Source organism: Nuphar pumila, chromosome 3, assembly GCF_984573655.1.
Source record: "Nuphar pumila chromosome 3, dmNupPumi1.hap1.1, whole genome shotgun sequence".
Lineage (NCBI taxonomy): Eukaryota > Viridiplantae > Streptophyta > Magnoliopsida > Nymphaeales > Nymphaeaceae > Nuphar > Nuphar pumila.
This window is the reverse complement of record NC_143251.1, coordinates 134,804,436-134,828,914: the sequence shown is the minus strand read 5'-3', so window position 1 is coordinate 134,828,914 and position 24,479 is coordinate 134,804,436. Positions and strand designations below refer to the sequence as shown.

Sequence of the window (24,479 nt, the reverse complement as noted above, 5' to 3'; positions counted from 1 at the left end):
CAACATCATATGCAAAAAGAAAGATAAAAGCTCGCATCTACCTCGCGAGAGCCATCACAGGACTCCGGCCTGTGAAAACATATAGAACAGTGCAATAAAACTGAAATATTAATAAGGCACGATCTTTGCAATGCATTGAAATGAATGAGGGAAAACAATTTCACAACTCGGGTTTACCAAACCCTCGATGATTCATCATGATCACCGAAGCACTGATGCAAGAATCATAATCATAAGTATGCAGTGGTATTAACATGCCTGCAAGGGGTAAGCATATACGTACCAAATTAACCCATTGACAATAAACATGAAATATGACATTCCCATATGCAGATTACACAACCCATGTTATACCCCATTTTTCTATGCATATGCATGGTATGCGCATGCATGCCTCTTTATGCAATTATCACCACATATGGTTCTAATCATGAATTGTAATGAGATGAATAAAAGAGCATTCATGCGTTTATGTATATGCAACCACACCTGTTAAGTCCATAAATAAGTAAGCACTCAACAACTTTGTCATGGAATAAAGTGTAAGCATGCTCAAACACACATATGAACCACATCAACGCCTAACATATGTGAAAATTAAAATTTCAGGTACATGACTTATTCCCAAGGTTTAACATGCCGTAAGAGATTTAAAAGCCTAACTTTACTAATTGCAGCCAATCCTGTTTTTATAATTTAACACACTTATATCACTAGCATGCTACAATACCCACATGAGAAAAATTTTGTATCTAACAGCGCAGCCCGGCCGACCCGGTCGGCTGGGTCTGACAGGGTATTCACAGGCCCCTTTTGGGCCTGTGTAAGCTGCCAGGAAGCCCCTCCTGTACAGAAAAATTTTCTGTATAAAGTATACCCAAAAGTTTTCTCAAGGCCAAGGCCAAGGCCCAGACCAGCACCCACTGACCGGGTCGACTGGGCCTGCCCCAGCCCCGCCAAAACCATCCACACACACCCAGCCAAGCACTTGGCTGGGCCTGTCGGTTCGGCCAGCAGCTGACAGTCAGCCGAGAGCCACTCTGCTGGCTGCCAGCCAGCCAAACCAACAGCCGAAACCTCACTAAAAACAGATTTCACAGTTTTTTTTTTTAGAACAATGCCCAGCCCAGCCGACCCTGTCGGCTGGGTCCACCAGCATGTGCACAGGCCCAGTTTGGGCCTGTGTATGCTGTCAAAAAGAACAGCCTACCTGCCACAAGAAAACTGATATTTTTTTTTTATAAATGTTTTTGTTGCAAGCCTGCCCAGCCGACCTTGTTGGCTGGGCTTAACAGCATATACACAGGCCCAGTGTGGGCCTGTGTATGCTGTCTACAAGAACAGCATAAAAGAAGTTTTATTTACGCACACTACCTGTTAAAAATATCATGTATATATATTTTTTTTTGAAAAGGGGAAGAACACCCAGCCCAGCCGACCCTGTCGGCTGGGTCCAGAAGCATACACACAGGTCCAGTTTGGACCTGTGTAGGCTGTCAAAGGTGACAGCAAAACCCACCCCACAAAAACTGGATATATATATATTTTTTTTTTGTGAGAACACATACCTGCCCCAGCCGACCCTGTCGGCTGGGTCCAACAGCTTGTACACAGGTCCAGTTTGGACCTGTGTATGCTGTCAACAACAGCAGCACCACTTACTTTGCAAAACTGCAATCTTCCCTTTTTATTTTATTTTTTTTTTGAAAAGGATACCCAGCCCAGCCGACCCTGTCGGCTGGGTCCAAGACATGTACACAGGTCCAGATTGGACCTGTGCATGTTGTCAAAAAGAACAGCAAAACACCTCTTTTGAAAATCTGCCCCCTAGTATATCATATATATGTATCTATATATATATTTTTCTGAAACAACAAAAATACAGCCTACACGAATGGAATCACGGTGGAAATCGAGGGCCCACTGTTCCTCTACGGATTTCCACCAAAAGAAGCATGGAAAATCCAATCTTTACCTTATTTCTCATTTATTTCAAGAAAAAGTACCCGTACCTTTTTGGAAAAAGAAAAGAATAGAGGCTATGGGGGCGTGTGGCTGAGCTCCAATGCTTCCAACCTCCTCTTCTACCTCCTTCACTCCTCTTTGCTTTCTCCTCTTTCTCTCTCTCTGTCTCTCTCTTCTCTCTCTCTCTCTTTCTCTCTCTCTCTCCTGTTTTTTTTTTCTCTCCAGCCAAAAGAAAGGAAAAGGGCTGCCGCCCCCCCCCCTTCCTTCTCCTATTTAATGCTGGAAACTCATTAGTGAGTTTCCAGATTTGGGTCTCCCACATTAGGGAGTTTCCAAATTCTAGACTCCTTCCCTAATGTACATTTGGTTGACTATTTGACCTCCTAATCCTAAAAGGTATGGAATCCTCAATACCCTTTTTTAATTAGGGAAGAGGGCTAACCCTAAACCCTCTTAACTCTATTCCCGAAATTAATAAAAATCATTAATTTAATAAATACATTTTTTTGAATTTACTTATTAATAGGCACTCAAAAGTTCCCAAAATTGGTCATGTTGACCCTGGAGACTTTTTATATAATAATAACCCCAATTTAAAACTCCCAGCTGAATTTAAAGTCATAAAAATGTTAAGCTTGGATTTTGGATCGGATCCAAGATCCAAACCCATACTCATACAAGATTTGGATTAAGACTTATATCCATTCCAGATTTTTGTAGGACCTAACTAGGACCCAAATCCGTAAAAATTTGGATCCTATACCTTGGATTCAATCCGATCCAATTTCGGATCCGTCCCAACAAACTGCTAAAATTTTAGAAAAACGTGATTTCTGGGCCAACCGGAACTCGGATTTGAAAAAGTAAAATACCATTGCACTCAGAATTTCGAGACGCATCCAACGATATATTACATGAATATCAAATTCCGAATTTCGCCCGAAAATAACCTGAACTTCGCTTGAATTTCGCTTGAATTTAAAGGTTGAATTTAAAACTCTTTGCCACACATCGATTGGCTTGTCTAGACCCTGATGATGAGACTTGGGTCAAACCCAAACTCTAAGGCCTTGGTCTAAACTCGAGCCTCAAACGATTTTCTTACCAGACTTAGCCAAATTTCAAAGTTTTTCATGAAGTGACTAAGGTCTGAAAACACGAGATCTTACACTAATCGACTATGCCACAAAAATGGCTTATTACATTTAGAAATACTAAAAGCATTAGCATAAGAGGATGAACATGACTCTAATGAAGGCTTCGAATTCAGATGAACAGGGCGAACAACATGACATGGAGCTTCTTCAAAGACATACATATTGCCTCGTCTTTTTCCTTCAGCGAATGTTTCCCTCGTGCTTAGGTCCTTGACCTGCACAGACAAGTGAGTGAATTCAACTGAAGCATTATTATCATCAATAAGTTTGGAAACAGAAACAATATTTTTCTTGATGTCAGGAGCATGAAGAACGTCAGAAAGAGTAAGACTGGAATATGGCATGGGGATGACAGCTTTTCCAACATGAGAAACAGGATGGTGGGATCCATCTTCAGTGACAATCTTACTTTTTCCAAAATAAGGAATAGGGTTAGAAATTTTACCTGCATCGCCTGTCACATGAGTTGTTGCCCCTGAGTCAACAAACCAAGTGCCTTCATCGCTCTGCCTTAAATTCAACTCTGACAAGACAGATATCAGCAGATCTTTAATCTCTCCACTGTCTCTGGTATTTGTGAACTTTCTTTTGGTTTCCGTCTGTGGACCCTTTCCTTTATTCTCTGGATTATGCCAGCAATTTGCCTTGATATGCCCCTTTTTGTTACAAAGGAAGCAAGTAGAGATGGATCTTGATCCCTGCGCATGAGCTAACATGTTTGGAGTGGGAAGTAAACCACGCCCTCCGTGTCCACTTCGCCCTTGTCCTCCTTGTCCCCGTCCTCTACCATAAGTCACTCCTGTGGCAAAACTTCTTGAGAATTTGGGTGAATGTGAGTTTCTTCAAAGAATCCCTTCAGAGTCATTTCATACTGGATCAATTTGGCTCGTAGCTCATCAAAGGTAGGAAGAACAGGAAGGCACAATAGTGAAGTGACTATCATATTGTAGTCAGATCCCAATCCGCTCAGAGTTTGTTGCACCATGTCATTGTCACTAACGGCACATCCTATAACTGCAAGTTGATCTGTGATGGTCTTTATCTTGTTCAAATATTTCATGATGGTCATGAAATCTTTTCTTAGCAACTGAAATTTCCTTTTTAGAAAAACCATCCTGGCTTGTGAAACCTGTGAATACGTCTGAACCAGTCGCTCCCAGAGTTGCAATGTTGTACAATTGTCGGGAATGGCAACAAGGACCTCTTGAGACAGGGTTGAGGTGATGTATGCAACAGATTAATCTTTCCTTTCCCAATTGAGAAATTTTATATTGTTGACATATACGATCAAACTCGCACCTTGATCATCTTTCTCTTCTCTCGGAACAAATTCTGGTGGGACTGGGATGGTTCCATCCAAGTGACCTAAGAGACCTTGGCTTCTTATAAAATGAATGATTTGTCTCTTCCAAATCAAGAAGTTTGAGGTATTCAACTTTTTATAAATGAGTTGGTTGAGAAAACTTGAAGAAATATTTGATTGAAGGGAATAGGGATCCATAGAGAGTGAATTTCAGCAAGAGTGTTCACGAAATGCTCAGCTTTTTTTTTGTGGCTGTCTAAACCTTTTTCTATGCTCTCCAGAAAACTGATATAAAAAAAACTTTCCCACGTTAGATATATTTTCAAACGAATAGCAATAAGAGAAACAAAAAAAAAAACTACACGGCAAATATATATTTGAATATGTAGAAATGGATGTGTGAAAGGGATTGGACAAAGGGAGATCGAGCGTACGACAGCAGTAAAAGGGAGTCAAGTAGGCAATGTCAAACAGAAACTGAAATAGGGCACACGATTGGTTTGATGTTTCACGTGAATCGATTTCAGCGATTCACGTGAAATACAGCCGCTCGTTTTTCACGGTTTGTGTTCACGTGAACAGGATTCACGCGAACAGGGTACACAGAAAAATTCAAAAGAGGAGAGAAGAACGAGAGAAGAAAGAAAATGAAGAAGAGTTTATGCAGACAGAAATAGCACAAGTATTAACTTCAGCAAATAAAATATTCAGATTGAGGGAGGGAAAACTGGTTTGTGTCTCTTCACGTCGGCAAATCCAACTGAAAGTCCACTTTGATTCCAGAGAGAATCAGATCTTAAAGAACAAGGAAGAAAAGAGGAGATGTTGACGGAAGAGAAGGAGGAGACGTTATCGATCTTACCGGAACTGGAGAACACGGAGAAAAGGAGGAAGAAGACGCACGCAGACGAGAAGGCGATCTCAGGCCAGGCTTCAACACCGCTTTGATACCATTGAAATCGTGACCTAAAACAATGCATTTATAACTTTACTTTACATGATATGGATCCGGGTCTAGTGTATCCAGACCCGATTAAAGGTAAATGTATACTCTGTACACAATCTTTACAATCTTTACATGGATCGGGTCGGATCCTTTTTCACCTTTTTCACTTGTTTCATTACACAAGCATGGTTTTATATCTACCTTCATAGCCTATAAAGAATCAAATTATAAAAGACTGGGCAAAACAAAGAAATATAAGCTTAAACTGTTGATAGAAATATTAAGCCTACATGCTTACACACATTTGCACATCTTTGCAGCCTATGAACTTGTTTGTGTGATCATGCAAACTGAGATGATATCTACTTAGTTGGCATCCAGCAAGCATCATGCAGAAGATATAAAGGTATGGAGAAAAGAAAAGAAAAAAACAGAAAATATTGTTGTGTCATAGATGCTTCAAGGTAAACTGATTGAAGTATGACCTTTATGGGTCTTAGGTTGCTCAACTCAGATGATAGGACAGTAAACAGGTAACTATGGATAGTCAGGCCCAGATCAAACTTCATATTTAAGCTCCTCAGCATCTTTACAGAGCATCACATAGCTAACTAAATCAGGTAAATGCATATTTTTCTCAAAGACACTAGTTTAAATGGCTTATGAACAGCATATCTCCGACACACGTTTGACAAATTTAAACTACCCAATTGGGCCAAGGTCTTAATGCGGCCAAGTAAAACCCACAGTAAAATGGCTCAAATGAAAGACTACTGACTATGTTTGGATTTACCTGAACCTTGCCTGTTTGAACTTTGTAACTCTTATCCAGAGACAGGACAGATATAAAGACTACTAGAGGAACCAAGCATGATTAAAAATATACAGACATAATCACAAGCAAACAAAGAATGAAAACCAACAAGACTGCATAGAACAAATGTCAAACAAGTATGAGCCATGTCTATCATTGCTAATTGGTGCAATTGTGCAAGTATAGGCTTGCCAAAAGGCTGGCAACGTTATTGGCTGGACTGGGTCTAAGCCCGGATCAGTTCTCAAAACGTGGCCCGGAACTGGTCAATCACAGGCCACCCTGGTCTCCCACCCAAATGAAGAAAAGACCTTGTGTCTGCCTATCCTGCCAGTGGGCCTGTGTTGGCTGGTAAAGCCAGCTTGGCATTTCAATGGGCCAGGCCAAAGCCTGGTCTAGGCTGGGCCTTGGCTCAAAAAGCCTGACCATGGGCCAGGGATACTTATAAATGCTCCCAAATCACAGAAAATTGAAGGAAAAGCATATTTTTCAATAGCAGTTGAAAGTTGAAACCCATATTTAGCAACAGATTGTTTCTTATTCATGCACAGGATATTTAAGCAGTAATTTTCAGATTCCAAAAAAAACTTATTTTACTTTATAATACAATGTAACAGAACCCTATGTTTGAACCCTTCTGGTGTCATTCAAGAAAATCCAGATTGCTGTTCATTAAAGACCAACATCACAATATCAAGAAAAAACTGTAAGACAATAACCGCTGCAAACCCCCCTTTAATATGGGTAAAAGGTCTAGGATATTAGATGATAAAACTGGATCAAGTCTAGACAGAATTATTACGCTGTTAATAAAAAACAAACTATACATACCTGATTGATTATGAATCCCCTCAACATGCCAAAGAAGTCATTAGTTCTTTCCCCGTCAAGCCTTTCAATTTCATTCCTATTGTTTTCCTGCATTACCATGCACATAATGTCATATTACACTTCACTTGCATTCATTATGCAAAAGAGGTCCATCATGAAACAAAGATTCCAGTATTTTAGCTGGGGCAACTCAAACCATTCTCAACAATAACACAATTTTCATCTAATGAGGATTGTAAATATCAAATTAGGAGAGATGATTTGAGTCTTCATTTTTCTAGCTTAGCCCCACAGAATACCCAAAGTATAACAGTTTACTAACTAAAACTAGATCTAGTCCAATATGCAGAACAAACAGTGCATTGAAAAGAAGTCATTGTTATCCTCATTATGTATGTCTGACCCGATCCATTTATGTAATGGATCGGGTCCAGACCCAGTTCATGTATAATGTAAATTAACACTCTGTTAAGGGGTATTTTCGTACCCTAGTGTTTTACATCTTTATTATTAATAGAATGAGAGGGCAGTCACGATGGACTGAACCCCCTTCTCTCTCTCTCTCTCTCTCTCTCTCTCTCTCTCGATGATAGGGTTTCCTTCTTTCATGGTATCAGAGCCAAAATCTGGGAGTGAATTACAGCGTGAATCTGCGTGGATTCACCAGCGTCAGCAGCCATGAATCTGTGTGGATCTCAAAGCAACGTGAATCTGCGTGGATCCATCAGTCGTGAATCTTATCTGTGTGAATCTGGGAGTGAAGGGCTGCCAGCGTGAATCTGCGTGGTGGGCTGCCAGCGTGAATCTGGAACCACTCAAAAAAACGTGAATCTGGGAGTGAAGGGCTACCAGCGTGAATCTGCGTGGATCCATCAGCGTCAGCAGCGTGAATCTACGTGGATCCATCAGCGTGTTTCTATCAGCAAAAATCTGGAAACGTTATTAAATCAGGTTCCCCTTTCCTTTGTAAAAAAAAAAAAAATCGATCATCTTTCTATCTGTGACTTTCTTTCTTGATCTGGGATTTCCTTTTAATCCCTGTTGTTTCTCTGTTGTTTCCCTGCATTTAATCTGTGTTTCCCTGCTACTTGCTAATCACTGTTAATCTGTGATTTCTTTTTTTTTTCTGTTAATCTGTGATTTCGTTGGTTCTAAAGAGAACTGCCTACTGAGTATCACCTGCTAGCAGCCATCTGTTTTCCCTTATCTGAAATTGTTTTTTCTCTGTTTTCGTTGGTTCTGAAAAGAACTGCCTGCCGAGTATCTCCTGCTAATCACTGTTGGGTCTAGTTTCGTTGGTTCTATCAGCCGAGTACTTTGACTGGCCAAGTGTTCTGTCATCATTGTTGTCCTCAAGTTTTCTCGGTCAACTAGTCTCTGAAAAACTGAATAACTGCAACTTTTTAACCTGGAAAAGACAGATCATTCCGTTTATAAAGACTCAGGACCTCTCTGGTCATCTGGATGGATCGGTCCCACCGCCTCCAGAATTCCTTTCGCAAGAAAAGGCGGACGATAAAGGAGAACAATCTGTTGTTCTTCACAAGAATCCAGAATATGTTGCTTGGATGAAGAGGGATCAATCGCTAGTGGCATACATCACTTCAACCCTCTCACAGGAGGTCCTTATTGCTCTTCCTGATGATTGTTCGGCAAAGGAGCTGGGGGATACGTTAGTTCAAACATATTCACAAATTTCTGAGGCAAGAATTATGTTTCTTAAGCGAGAATTTCAAATGCTAAAGAAAGATTTCATGTCTATTATGGAATACCTGAATAAAATGAAAGGCATCACAGATCAGTTGGCCGTTGTTGGGTGTCTTGTCAGTGAAAAAGATAAAGTACAACAAACCTTGAGTGGATTGGGGCCAGACTATCATGTTATGACGACAACCTTACTATGTTTACCAGAACTTCCAAAGTTTGAAGATCTTCGTGCAAAATTACTGCAATATGAGATGAATCTGAAAGGATCCTCTGAAGCCTCTCATGGGAATTCCGGAACACAAGATGTGCTGGCTATGGGAATGAGTTATGGTCGAGGACGAGGAAGTTCTTTTCGAGGAACAGGAGGCCAAGGAAGAAATAACTATGGAGGTCGTGGCATACTTCCAACACCCAATATCCAAGGACAAAAGACTCATTCCCACCTACTTCCTATGCAACAAGAAAGGGCACATTAAAGCAAATTGTTAGTTTAATCCTCAAAACAAAGGGAAAGCTCCACAAGCAGAGGCTAGGAAGGATGGAGAAGTAAAAGAGTTGCTGTTGGCAGCCTTGGCAGGATTGAATATGAAGCAAAATGACAAAGGAATTTGGTATGTCGACTCCGGAGCAGCTACTCATGTTACAGGTGATGTAGGTAAACTCTTGACTCTTACACCTTATGTTGGAAAGAATAGCATAGTCACGGGAGATGGATCCCATCATGCAATCTCACATACTGGAAATGTCATTATACACATGTCAAAGTCATCTCTTAAACTTCCAAGTGTCATCCATGCTCCTAATATTCAAAAGAACATTGTTTCTGTCTCAAAACTTGTTGATGATGTTAATGCTTCAGTTGAATTTACTCCCTCTTCTGTTTATGTCAAGGATCTTCGCACGAGGAGGACATTCGCTGAAGGAAAACGATGGGGCAACATGTACATCTTTCAAGAAGATCCTTCCTCCATTCATTCCAACTATTCATCCTTGAAGCCTCACCAACGTCAAGTTTTTTATTCTGATTTTATATTTACTGTTTCTGAAAGTAATAAGCCAAGACTTTGGCATAGTCGTCTTGGCCATTGTGGTCGCCATTTCATTGAAAAACTTGTCCTGAATAATCTTATTCCTAAGTCCAGTCTGAGTTCAGAAGTAGTTGATACAAAATGTTCTAGTTGTCATCTATGTAAGAGTCATGTTTTACCTTTTGCTTCCATCAATAAAAGAGCTTCAAGGCCATTTGAGGTCATTTGTTCAGATGTCTGGGGTCCTGCTCCAATTACTTCTTTTTCTGGCAGTAAATACTATCTTATTTTCATTGATAGTTACTCACATTATACTTGGATATTTTTTATGAAGCACAAATCAGAAGTCTTTGGATTGTTCCAGAAATTTCACTCTTTTGTTCAAAATCATTTCTCTACCAACATTTTTAATTTCCAGTGTGATGGAGGAGGTGAATTCTCCTCGAGTGATTTTGTTAATTTTCTTCAACATAATGGGATAAAGAGAAGAGTGTTTTGCCCTCATACACCTCAACAAAATGGGATTGCTGAGAGGAAGCATCGACATATTGTTGAGACTGCAATGAGCATGATGCACGGAAGCAATCTCCCTGTATCATTATGGACTGAGGCCTTCCACTCCACAGTTCATGTGATAAATCGATTGTCCATGAGTATCTTAGAAAATAAGTCACCATACTTCTCTCTTTTGGGCATACAACCTGATTATCATGAATTACGTGTGTTTGGGTTTGTTTGTTATGTTCACATTGACAGCTCACTCAGGCACAAGCTCCAAGATAAGGCTTTAAAATGCAGGTTTATAGGATATGCAGAAGATTACAAAGGGTACAGGTGTTATGATCCCCTGAGTAAGCGTGTCAAAATATCAAGGAATGTTATTTTCGATGAAATGAACTTTGCTGATCAGGATACTAATTCAACTATGGTGGATACTGATAACTCAAGCTCCAGCATTGAGGTATACTACCCATGATTAAATTCAGAACTCTTCTCCAATGGTAAAGTAGACTGTCCAGAAAATTGCAGTCAGAAGGAGCCACATGAGGATTCAGCCAATGAGACTCAAACGGAGGAAACTGTCACATATGACTTGGAGCCAACAAGGTATAAGGGTATTGTGTACACCCGGCGAGAGAAAGAGCCCTCATTCATTCCTTGTACGAATACGGATCCATCTGGATCATCCGTTTCGCAACAAATGGATATCAGAAGATCCTCACGGATTCGACATCCGCTTGACAGGTAGGTAAGTTATAAAAAAATTTCATTGGATTTTCAGTTATTCTTGACATCCATAAGTAAAGAGGATGAGCCTCTCATGTTCTATCAAGCTGCGAGCTCTAGAAGATGGGTAGAAGCAATGAATGAAGAAATGTAGGCCTTACATGAATGTGGGACATGGGAGATTATACCTAGACCACTAAACAGAAATGTTGTTGGGTCAAAATGGGTGTACAAGATAAAATATAAACCAGATGGGAACATCGAAAGGTACAAGGCTCGACTTGTAGCCAAGGGATTCACACAAGAGGAAGGCCAAGACTTTGATGAAACTTTTAGTCCTGTAGTTAAAATGGGGACCATTCGCATTGTGTTGAGCCTAGCCATTAAACATGGATGGACATTGAGCCAGCTGGATGTAAAAAATGCTTTTTTGCACGGGGATTTAAAAGAAGAGGTCTACATGGAACAACCCACTGGATATGCAGAACGAGACGCCAAAAAATATGTATGCAAATTAAAGAGAGCACTCTATGATTTGAAACAAGCTTCCCGTTCCTGGTTCGACAGTTTTTCTCTAGAAATACAACAGCATGGCTTCTCTCGGTCTCTTCTGGATCACTCATTATTTATTCACAATGAACAAGGAGTTACTACTCTTCTGTTGTTATATGTAGATGACATCATCATCACAGGGAATTGTAAAAGTCACATTGAGCAGGTGAAGAAGTTATTAAATCAGAGATTTAAGATGAAAGATTTGGGAGAGCTGCGATATTTTCTTGGGGTAGAAGTTGATAACAAAAATGATACACTTACCCTTACTCAACACAAATATACGTTGGACATTCTCGGCAGAGCAGGCATGACAGATTGTAAGTCGTTAACAACTCCAAGTGTCATTCATCAGAAATTGAGTTCACAAGAAGGGGATATATATGGAGATCCCACTAAGTATCGCAGTTTAGTTGGCATGTTGCAATACCTGACTTTTACTAGACCTGACATAGTATATTCGGTTAATCAGGTATCCCAGTTTATGCATGAACCTCGTGTGTCACATATGGAGGCAGTCAAACGTATACTTCGCTACCTAAAGGGTACAGTGGGTGATGGGCTGGTATACATAAACAAGGAAGAATTAGATCCAGGCGGGGGCCATGAGATCGTCACTTATGCCGATGCTGATTGGGCGGGTGATCCAGACGAACGACGATCAGTATCTGGTTATTGCAGCTTCATTGGGCCAAACTTGGTATCCTGGAGCAGTAGAAAACAAAAGGCGGTTGCTAGATCAAGCACTGAGGCTGAATACAGATCGATGGCCACTGCTACGGCCGAGGGTACATGGATAAGACATCTCCTGACAGAAATGGGAGAACCGATTGCTCGGTCACTGTTGTTGTGTGACAATCAAAGTGCCATCAACATGACGTTCAATGCCATCCACCATAGTCGAGCAAAGCACATTGAAATAGACCAACATTTTATTAGGAAAAAGGTTGAAGACAAAGAGATTGAGCCTATGTATGTGCCAACTGAAGAACAAGTTGCTGACATCCTCACTAAAGGGTTGACAAAGGATAGATTTTGGTTTTTGAAGAACAAGTTGTTCATGGTCCAACACCATGCACAACTTGAGGGAGGCTGAAAAGAAGTCATCGTTATCCTCATTATGTATGTCTGACCCGATCCATTTATGTAATGGATCGGGTCCAGACCCAGTTCATGTATAATGTAAATTAACACTGTTAAGGGGTATTTTCGTACCCTAGTGTTTTACATCTTTATTATTAATAGAATGAGAGGGCAGTCACGATGGACTGAACCCCCTTTCTCTGGAATCTCTCTCTCTCTCTCTCTCTCGATGATAGGGTTTCCTTCTTTCAATAACTGCCACAATAATTGTGAAGTTTATTGGAGGTATTAGTACATGGGAAACATATGCATAAAATATACTCAACACAAATGGTTTATAGTGTAGTTTCGACAACAGACTCATGCAACAATGTTCTTGAAGCACTTTTACATGGCATTTGAGTAATAGATTTGTGGATACAATTCTGTAGATTCCACTCCATTGTTCCTATCTCTTTTCAGTTTTTTCTTCTTTTTGGGGGTGAATCCAATTCACCCTTGTACCATTTAATTTTGTTAAGACAATTTTTGTTTATTAAAAGTATTGCCGCAGCTTTCCATAGACAAAAAAATACATAGCCTTCATACGTTATTGTCAAAGCAGATGTATTCATACCACATCATACATTGTTAGCATTGCATGTGCATGCGCATGTGCACACACACACATGATGAAATTCAATACCCGCATTCATTTTGTAACCACACAATTGCACCGCACACCGAAGTGATGCGCTTTGCAATTAACTTATTTCAGTTCATTCAAGGAATGAATATATAGGGTATGTTAAAAGTGGCCACATGAGTGTGGGAACACCAAAATAGCAAATGCACCTAAAAGATGTACATGAGTCATAGCCAGGTGATACATGAATATCCAACAATCATAGGTCATGGCAAACTAGTAATATGTTCTTGTATTGCATTTCTTGATGCCTACTCTGATGTACAGTTTGTTTGTAGGCTTCTTTTCTAAAACATTAATCTTCCTCATTTGTATGGAGCATGGTTGCCAGCTGAGGAAGCGGGAGCGGGAAGCGAGGCACTTTCAAAATTTTAGGAAGCGAGAAGCATGGGATGACTTAGGAGCGAATCAGGTTTCGTCTCGGAAGCGACCTAGAAAGCGAGGGGAAAGCGAAAAAAGAGAAAAAATAAAAATAAAATAAAAATACAAAAAAATTTGAAAAAAATGGGGGAAGCGAGGAGGAAGTGCGGGGAAACGCGAGAGAAGCGAGGGGGGAAGCGCGCTTCCCATAAAAGGGAAGCGTGCTTCCCAAAAAAAATGGCACTTCCCCGTGCATTTCGAAAGCGCGACATTTTGCGCTCCCCCACTTACCTAGGCGTTTCCGGTAACTCTGGTATGGAGAGAGTCTATGGTCAACCACAAGAAAGCAATGTCACATAGGTGCGGGTGCGGGTGCGGGTGCGGTACCTTAAAAAAACTAGGGTGCAGGGAAGGTAAAACCAAAGTTACCAAAAATGCCTAGGTAAGTGGGGAAGCGTGCTTCGGAAGCACAAAACGTCGCACTTCCGAAACATGTGGGGAACACTATTTTTTTTGGGAAGTGCGCTCCCCTTTAATGGGAAGCGCGCTTCCCCCATTTTTTTCAATTTTTTTGTATTTTTTTTCTCTTTTTTCACTTCCCCCTCGCTTCCTAGGTCACTTCCGGTTCGCTTCCTAGGTCGATTCTGAGACGATTCCTAATTCGCTCCTAAGTCGTCCCACGCTTTCCGCTTCCTAAAATTTTGAAAGTGCCTCGCTTCCCGCTTCCCGCTTCCGCTTCCCGTATCGCTTCCTGCTCTCACTTCCTCAACTGGCAATCATGGGTAAAACTAGGGTGCAGGGAGGATATATATATATATATACATATATATATATATATATATTAACAGTTTTAAGTTAACACTAATGAAATAAAAATAATTAGCATATCATCAATTCATCATGCATAAATTCATGCAATAAACCAAATTAACAATCTACAATCGCTATTCCTCATCAATAAAAAATAATACCACACTGGTGTCGAGGTGCAGATATATATATATATATATGTGTGTGTGTGTGTGTGTGTGTGTGTGTGTGTGTGTGTGTGTGTTTATATATCTATATATAATATAGATAAAACTGGACTTGGTTAAGGTTAACTGAATCTACTTTTGGACAGAAATGGACCTCAATGTAGTTGACTTCACCTGACACAAAGGAATCCATGTCCAAGTGTTGCACCCGCATGGGTGCGGGTGCAACGCAGGTGCGGTGCCTTGTAAGAAGAGTTTGTGTTACATAGCAAGAAAGCTATCATGCTGAGTTTAGTACCAATTGCTTGCACCAGAAGTGTACAATTTTCAATCTTCAATTTTCTTGCTAGAAGTTTGATAAAAATTCTGATGACACTAGTATGGGAAAAACATTCACATGGACAGTTCTCTTTAACAATGGAACATGGGCATCAACAATGGAGTTATTTTTCCAAACATTGATCTGTACTTTAGAAATCATCAACAGCTTTACATAAATTCTTATTGAAGATAACTAGTTGTGCCAGAAAAATACATAGATGAACAGTCCACACTAAGGACAAGGGTACCCTTGTACAAAAGATGGTGTGGCGTCCATGGGCCAAATCGAAATACACTTGTAAAAGTGTGAAATAAGAGAAGTACTCTTTTCAATATGAGAGGCTAACAAAGTAATCCAATATTTTAGCACATTTGCTATGCTTCCGACATACTCTCTCTACAAGGAAAAAAACTAAATTTGTGTATAACCCCCACAAAATATTTGCTCGTAACAAGTTTCTAGTTGTATAGCCATCTTGTTATATGGTCCAACTTTCAAAGGAATGTCGGTGTAATGCCAATGATGTGGACAAGTTCCATCATCTGACATGCTACCAAGACTCAGTTGCAATCCCACTTTCAGGAGATTGTAGGGGTGTGCAGAGAGGGATTTGGAGCTTGATAATGCCATTGTAGAAAATAACAACTTTCTGATTATTTTCACAAAATTTGTTTTAAGAAACAAAATGGCTTAAGATTCCATTTCTTGAAATTTCAACAGCCAAAAATAATTTTCTGAGAACAGCATTGGTCGGTCAAAGTGACATTGATTCTACGAGTCCTAAACACCACCAGGACGACCACTCAAAGTCAGAACTGAAATGAGATGATGATCTTCCAAACACAAACTGAGATTCAAAATGATGTCTTAACAAGACATTTAAGCATAACCCTTAAGAAGGGTATAAAAGGAAACAAAAAAGGAATAAAAATATTCTTTTATTGAACAAGGAGAAAGCAATGCTTAAGAAGCATTTTACATGCATTACAAGAGGGTTTGTACCCCTATATATACACAGTACGAGAGAGGGAGAGAATGAGGGACTCAATAGAGTCGTTGGACTCAGTCCGACGGCTCTAAATAGAGTCGTTAGACTAGAGTCCAACGACTCTATTGCTAGTCAAGTCTTAACTAAGACTTGACTAGTTATGTCATTCTAGTTCACATTGAACTAGATGACAATACAAAAAACAGAAAAAGAAAAAATACAGAAAAAGAAAAAATGTTATTGATATATATATATATATATATATATAATAATATTATATATATATGTTTACAAGTTTACATTTTAACACTCCCCCTCAAACTTACGGTACAATGAGCGAAAGTTTGTTTAAGAGAAAGTGAAATCGAGAAGCAGCGAGAGGCTTTGTAAAGAAGTTTGCTAACTGATATTCTGAAGTAAATCAATTGTCTCATGTAGATATTTCTCTCTGACGTAGTGAAAATCCATTTTGATGTGTTTGGTGCGTTCGTAGAATGTTCTGTTACTTGCAATGTAGATCGCACTTTTGTTGTCACAGCACATCTGTGAAGCTTTTGTTGATTCAGCTCCCATGTCAGCAAGTAGTCTTCGGAGCTAAACTACTTCCATGGTCGTGGTTGTCATGGCTCTGTATTCAGCTTCGGTGGATGATAGAGATACCTTCTGTTGCTTTTTGCACTTCCACGAGATTAATGATTTACCTAAAAAGACACAAAAACCAGTGGTTGAGTGTCTGTTATTGGGATCACCTCCTCAATCGGCATCAGTATATGCAAGTAAATCAAGAGAGGAGGAAAAAGACAAGAAAAGTCCTCGTGAAAGAGAGGACTGGATGTATCTGATAATACGCATGACTGCTCCCATATGAACAGAAGTAGGAGCATGTTGAAACTGGCTTGCTGTGTGAACAACATGTGCTATATCTGGTCTGGTAATGGATAGATAGGAAAGTGCCCTGACAAGTTGTTTGTAAGGAGTAGGATCGGCAAGAAGTTCTCCACCATCAACCTTCATTTTAACATTAACTTCTGGAATGTCTACTTTCTTATCATCAGTAATACTAGACCTAGAAACAATGTCAAAAGCAAATTTAGTATGAGATAATAAATATCCTTTAGGAGAATAAGCAACTTCAATGCCTAAAAAATATTTCAATAAGCCTAAATTAGTCATTTTAAAATGAGATTTAAGAAGTCTTTTGATCGTTTCAACTCTCTGTTTATCGCTTCCAGTGATGATCATATCATCCACATAAAGAAGAAGTGCAATAATTTCTGCATCAGAATTCTTAACAAACAAAGCAGTGTCAGTTAAACAGAATTGAAAACCAATATCAATCATAACACGACTAAACCTATCATATCAAGCTTTTGGTGCTTGTTTAAGTCCATAAAGGGCTTTTTCTAAGCGAAGGGTTTTACCCTTAGAAAGGGGTTCTATGTATACTTCTTCAACTAGCTTTCCATTTAAAAAGGCATTTTTGACATCCATTTGAAAAATGGACCATTTCTTGATAGAGGCTAAGGCAATTAAGGTTCTGACAGTTGTCATACGAGCCACAGGAGCAAAGGTTTCTTCATAATCAATGTCATATTCTTGGGCATAACCTTTGGCTACTAATCGGGCTTTATATCTTTCAAGAGTGTCATCACTCTTGGTTTTAATTTTATAAACCCATCGACATCCTATAGTTTTCTTCCCTAGAGAAAGATCTTGAATAGTCCATGTAGAAGCCTTTTCTAGTGCATCTAATTCAGTTTTCATGACTTCTATCTATTTGACATCATTTTTTGCTTGGAGATATGTAGATGGTTCTTCATATGAGTGAATTAATGCAATGACTGCCCTATATGTAGGTGAGAAGGACTCGTATAACACAAACTTTCCTAGAGGCCTCGAGACTCGAGATGATCGTCTAGTTGGAATGTCAGAATATTTTTCAAGTGCACGTGGAGGATTAGACCATTGTCGCCTGGAATATTGGATTCTAGTGTCTCTATGAACTTCTTCATTGTCAACATTATGATCAATATCAATAATTCCTTGATCATTATCAAAGTTATAGTCAAGATCATATTCATCAGATTTTGATGTCAGATCTAACAGAAAAGAGTACTCAGTGTCTTCCTTTGGTTTTTCAAAATCAAAGAAGCTCTCCTTTTCGAGAAATGAAACATTTCTAGACACATAATCTATTATTTTTGAAGTCAAAACACCTATAACCTTTCTGATTTTCAGCATATCCTAGAAAGGCATAGGGAATCGCACGAGGGGAAAGTTTATCATTTTTGTCGGTAAATATGAAACATTTGCACCCAAATATTCTCAGTCTAGAGTAGTATGGAGAAATGTTCATAAGTTTTTCAATGAGAGTGATATTTTGTAAAGAAGAGGATGGCATCCTATTAATCAGATAGGTAGCAATTAAGGCAGCTTCTGCCCAAAAGTCTTTCGGGACTTGATTTGCTATTAATAAAGTCCTAGTGGTTTCCATAATATGGCGATGTTTACATTCTACCAGTTCATTTTGTTGAGGTGTATAACGACAAGATCTTTGATGTGTGATGCCATGTGACTTAAAACAATTTTTAAAATTTGTGGATAAAAACTCTCCCCCTGAATCTATGCGAAAAATGGTAATATCATTTTGAAACTTCTTTTTAACCATATTATGAAATGTTTGAAAGTACTAAAATACTTCAGACTTATGTTTAAGAAAGTAAATCCACGTATGTCGAGAGAAATCATCGACAAAAATAACATAGTAAGCAAATCCTCCTTTAGAAATTACTGGTGCAGGACCCCAAACATCCGAGTGCACTAATTCAAGTGGTCTTGGAGAGAAAAAAGTTCTCTTCTGGAATGGTAATCTTTTCATTTTGCCAAGAATATAATCTTTATAGTCAAATGATTCAGAGTTACAAAATTTTCCTAGATTTGGAAAAAGTTGGATTTTGGCTATATGTGGGTGACCAAGTCTCTTATGCCACAGTTCCAACTCAATTTTCTGAATATTGTAGCAAAAAGTAATCTTCGACATTTCCAAAAAATTCATGTAATAGAGTCCTCCTTCTCTATGGCCTTCCCCAATCAGCTTGCCTGACTGACAATCTTGTACCCAACAACCATGAGAAGAAAAGGAAATATTACACCCATAGTCAGAAATTTGAAATACAGATAAAAGATTTAAATTCAATTTGAGAACATATCTAATTTCTAAAATAGAAAATTTCTTTGTTTTATACATTTTTTCAAAATTTCCTATTCCTTCTATTTCAAGAGAAGTCCCATCGGCTGTAAAGACCTTTGACACACTTATTTTGTTTTTAACACATTCGGATAGACTCTGATTATTTGGGGTCATATGAAAAGATGCACCAGAGTCAATGAGCCAAGAAATTTTACCTGGATCGGAAAAAGATGAGGTTGTTGCGCCAGTTGAAGCTTCAGATAAAGAAGAGACACTTTTGATGAGAGGCTGAAGAATCTCTATTAGTTGGGCCATGGAAACTGGTGCATCTTGATCTTTGGGCTCTGATCCAGCAATTGCAGCTCTTTTCTCTCTCAGCTCCTTAAGTGACAAATAACTTTCTTCTTGTCATAGTCACCATTTTGACGATTAAAGTGAGGAGGTCTATAAGATCGAACATGATTCCCTGGTATAGACACAGCTAGAACAGAATCATCTTCAGTTTTAAAAGAACCTTTTCGGAGACGGTTTTCTTCTATTGTTAATTCTTCAATAGTTTCAACAATAGAAGGAATTTTTCCCCGATGAAGGAGGGCCGATTTAGTGGTTTCAAATTCCGGCCTCAATCCAGTTATAAACTGGTAAAAATGTTCAGCATCGAGTTGTTTCTAACGAAGCACGATGTCTTCGGCACAATGCCACTTTGGTTCTAAAAGGGAAAGTTCTTCCCAAAGTTTGAACAAACCATTGTAATATTCACGAATTGTTTTGTCTCCTTGGGTCATCATTCGAACTTTTTCTTGGAGATTGCACACGTGTGCAATATCTTTAAGGGAATACATATTTTTAAGGTATTTTCATGCCTTAGCGGCATGATCAAACTTGGCAAGACTTGAGCATTTTTTAATGCCAACGCTATTGATAAGCCATGACATTATCTTCGCATGAGATATTCTCCACTCTTTCCATTTTTTCTCGTAAGAGGCTAGAGCCCTGATTTTTTCTTCTTCCAATAGAGGAACCTCTTTATCTCCCTCCTTTTTAGTAAGAGATAGCTTAGGTTCCGAATCGGAACCATCCACAATCCCCATAGGCCTTTTCCCCATATATGGTGCTTCATAATTGAAGCCCATGTTACATAGTTTGTATCACTCAATTTTATAGGCATGATGGTGACTTTATCATTGTCATTCATCGATTATAAGGAGAGAAAGAATAGGGATAGAAGAGAAACAAGAAGAGAAGTGAGAAAAAGAAAGAGATACAATACAACAAGATGTGGAATCTTTCCCAACGAAGTGATAAAAACACTTCTCTTCAAGTGGCGAACACTTTGGCAAACGGGCACGAAAACCGAGGCAACTTTTCTTCAAGGTCTAGTACTTCCGCGGTTCTGATACCATGAAATGAGATGATGATCTTCCAAACACGAACTGAGATTCAAAATGATGTCTTAACAAGACATTTAAGCATAACCCTTAAGAAGGGTATAAAAGGAAACAAAAAAAGAATAAAAATATTCTTTTATTGAACAAGGAGAAAGCAATGCTTAAGAAGCATTTTACATGAATTACAAGAGGGGTTGTACCCCTATATATACAGGGGTATGAGAGAGGGAGAGAATGAGGGACTTAATAGAGTCATTGGACCCAGTCCAACGGCTCTAAATAGAACCGTTAGACTAGAGTCCAACGACTCTATTGCTAGTCAAGTCTTAACTAAGACTTGACTAGTTATGTCATTCTAGTTCAACTTGAACTAGATGACAAAATACAAAAAACAAAAAAAGAAAAAATATTATTTATATATATAATAATAATATTATTATATATATATATATGTTTACAAGTTTACATTTTAACAAGAACTGCACAATATGCCTGTCCAAACTGCACTACTACAATCATTGCCTAGATCAACATTATCACCTCAGCTATCAAGAGACATGACAAATTTGTTAACTGATCAATCCTCTAACAGATCATCCACAACCTTGAGTTTGTCATCTGAACTCCAGTTAGAAAAATATTTAGTCATTGCTACTATAGGAACTAGGGCTATCAATGCTTCAGATCAGGGCAGGGTCGGAGTCAACCCTAATCCACCCATGCACCAATTACAAACTAATCACAAGCCCCACCATTTTTCTATCCAATTAAATGGATTTCATCTCTAATTATTGCCTTAATGAGAATACCACATCCCCACCTTCATTCACCAATTACAAGCCCATCACAAGCCACACCGTCTGCTTATCCACTTAAATGGGTTTCATCTCCAATTATTGCCTTAATAAGAATATCACATTCCCACCTTCATTCACCAATTGCAAGCCCCACTGTCTAATTAACCAATTAAATGGGTTTCATCCCTCAATATTGCCTTAATAAAAATCCCATGTTCCAACTTTCCTTCACCAATTACAAGCCAATCATAAGTCCCATCGTTTGCTTATCCAATACGTGGATCAGATGCACACACACACACACACACACACACACACTATAATGGTTTCTTCTTGTATGCAGATCTGAGTCAGATCCCGACCTGAAGTCAAGAAAATATTCAAATCTGAACTCAAATGGACCAGGTCGGATACCCGACCCGATGCTCATACATATTTCTTATATCTGGATCCGAACCAGGTCAGATGTATTTAGATTTCCAATTTTTTATGCCAAACCCGAAAATATTGGGTGGGTATCTGACCTTGGATCCGACCTGTTCACAGCCCTCATAGGAACCATTAAAACTTGTATCAAGATTCTCAATAACAAAACCTAGTTTTGATACTAAAACGGAGTAGGCAAGGAAGCAGAAGCACTGAATAGGAACCTAGTGTATTTCTTAACAAGCATAAATTCTGAATCCAAGTACAACATAAAAGCAACAAGATGATGGAGCTTAGAATCAATAGCATCATGATTGAATTAACAATATGTACATGGTTCACTTTTGAGCTGTACACTTAGGAAAATCATTTTGAAGATGAGCTCAAACTCAAACTGCAAAAGAACAAATCTCCGATTAAAAAATAGAGGTAAAAGCGAACACCAAAACAGGTGCAAAAGTCATGCTTTTCAATTTTAAAATAGGGAAATACTTCGAAGAGTTTAAACTCAAGCCACAAAAGACTCGTGGACAAGAATTAAGAAAACTTTAACCTTAACCTTAGAAACTAGAGATGTTTACTGTATATGAATTCTTTAACCATAAAACCTAGGAAGAAGATAAAACCAAATCACATAAATTAAGCTTAACCCAAAAGAGCCTGTTCATTCATTAAAACATGAATGGCCTCAAAAGGAGCCAGCCATCTTAGCCCAGATGATGAAATTGTCTAGCAAGGTCTTTTTAGCTCCAATAAAGATACCCAGCATACCAGGCCTTTGAGCACTAGGCGTTGCTCAAACCACAATCCTGGATGCTTGAGATAATCTATAAAATTTTGCTGCCTCACATTAAATTGAAGACATTAACAGGTTCATAAATGGAAGAATATGATGTTTCACTGCACCCTTCAAATATTTCAGAACAAGAAATATGGAACACAATGAAATGAATCCACTTACAATCACATCATCAAACTCAGGTTGCTTTTTCATAAACATAAATATAAAAAACGCACCTTAATCCGTTCATATTCTTTTATGGCACAACTTTTAGACACTTCAGTAACTTTTATTGTTTCCTTCAACTCTTCCAATTTGCGGTTCCTAGTTTTGTCTCCACCAAATATTTTTGAGGAAGCAACTTCAAGCTTTTCAGCCCTCAAATTCATGGAAGATAATTCAGATAAAAGTGTTTGTATAGTCAACAAGGCACTGGACCGATCTGAGAATGCACTATGAACAGCTTGCATTAGTCCGAGATATTCGTGAAGTTTGTCCTGGTAATGCACATATTAACAAGAGTAAGCAAACAATTTTAAAAGTAAAAGATACTGATGTTAGAGGAGGACCCAAAATGAAACCAATCTGTAACAGGAAAAAAAAGTTTCAACTAAAATGAGCAACAGCTCTTATACCAAATGTTTGACTGTCTGTGCATTCGATTCACGATAGAATCTGCTGGCTTTAACAGCAGCTGTGGCTACTCGTCTGGTGTCAGCTGCTAGTACTCTCTGTGAATTAAGCATAGCCGCATCTGTCTCAAATTTTGCCAGTTTGATGAATGCTAATCCTAACTCCCCCGTTGTTTCTCCAATATCTTGTTGAGCTTTCACAAGTTCTTCAGCCTGTTAGGAAGAAATGGATAAGAGAATCCAGTCAATAAGTATGCCTGGTTAAGAAAAAAACATCATCTAAAAGCTCATTCATATACTCAATTTTTAACCAAATCGCATTTTCAATCAAAATAAAAATAGGCAATTATGTACGCAGAAAATATTGCTGTAGTGAACACAAAGAGGGAGGTGATTGCAGGAAACCAGATCCAACAAGCTACAGATAAAAGTTGATGATGAAATTTAGAAGCCCAAATATTTGGACTTGCACGTCGCTTAGTGTCATGCTTAAAAAGTCAATGAGTCAACCTACTGATCCACTCAAGACAATCTAGAGCAGCATCTAAGCTGGTCAATCCAGCAGCTTGACCAGGTGTTTGCCATACTTGGCCATGTCTTGCTTAACTTGGACAGGTTATATATACCTACATAGTGCACATGCGCACACACACTTCCTGATACTATATTATGCACATAAATATGCCTTGTTCTTGTTGCTCTCTCTCTCTCTCTCTCTCTCTCTCTCTATCTATCTATCTATCTATATATATATATATATAGAGAGAGAGAGTTACTAGAATATGAGAACTAATGTATGAACCATACATGTGATCTACATAAGGTTTTATAAGAACCCGCTCATGAATCATCTAATTTTGATGCATAAACGAGATTTTTTTAAGGCTTTAAAATCAATGGCTCATAATCTTCATAAATATTCAAGAAATTCAAAAATCTCATTTTTTTATCGAAAATACACAATCCAATAGTTGATTGTTAGCAAATTCACCATGGCAAGCGCATCTACATGGTTGGATTTGCAAAAAAAGTGTTGGAAATACCCATATTTCTAGTTCTCATATTCTAGTTTTCATATTTCAGTTCTCGTATTCTAGTGACTATATATATATGGGTGGACATCGGGTTGAGCTGGGCTGGCCCAACAAAGGGGCCCACAAGGGCCCGACTGACCCATTAAATTTTCAAGCTGATGAGATTATCAGGTAGGGCATGGCCCGACTTCAATTGGGCTTGGATTGGCTGATCCATCCCGTGACCCACCAAGTATTATTTTTCAAGCCGGATCAGGTCAGGCGGAGAACCCATATGTTTTACCCA

General features: G+C 38.8%; 1 protein-coding gene across 2 annotated transcripts in view; it reads right to left on the bottom strand.

The window, feature by feature from the left end:
• LOC149843944 (sorting nexin 2A-like) overlaps window positions 1-24,479 on the bottom strand; it is a 66,076-nt gene that overhangs the window by 35,098 nt on the left and 6,499 nt on the right. For both annotated transcript variants that reach the window (XM_090000181.1, XM_090000182.1), the window contains exons 2-4: window positions 23,163-23,372; window positions 22,764-23,024; window positions 7,017-7,103 (exon numbers count right to left, since the gene is read on the bottom strand). In XM_090000181.1, the coding sequence (XP_089856307.1) occupies window positions 7,017-7,103; window positions 22,764-23,024; window positions 23,163-23,372 (558 nt within the window). The remainder of the gene's footprint in view (window positions 1-7,016; window positions 7,104-22,763; window positions 23,025-23,162; window positions 23,373-24,479) is intronic.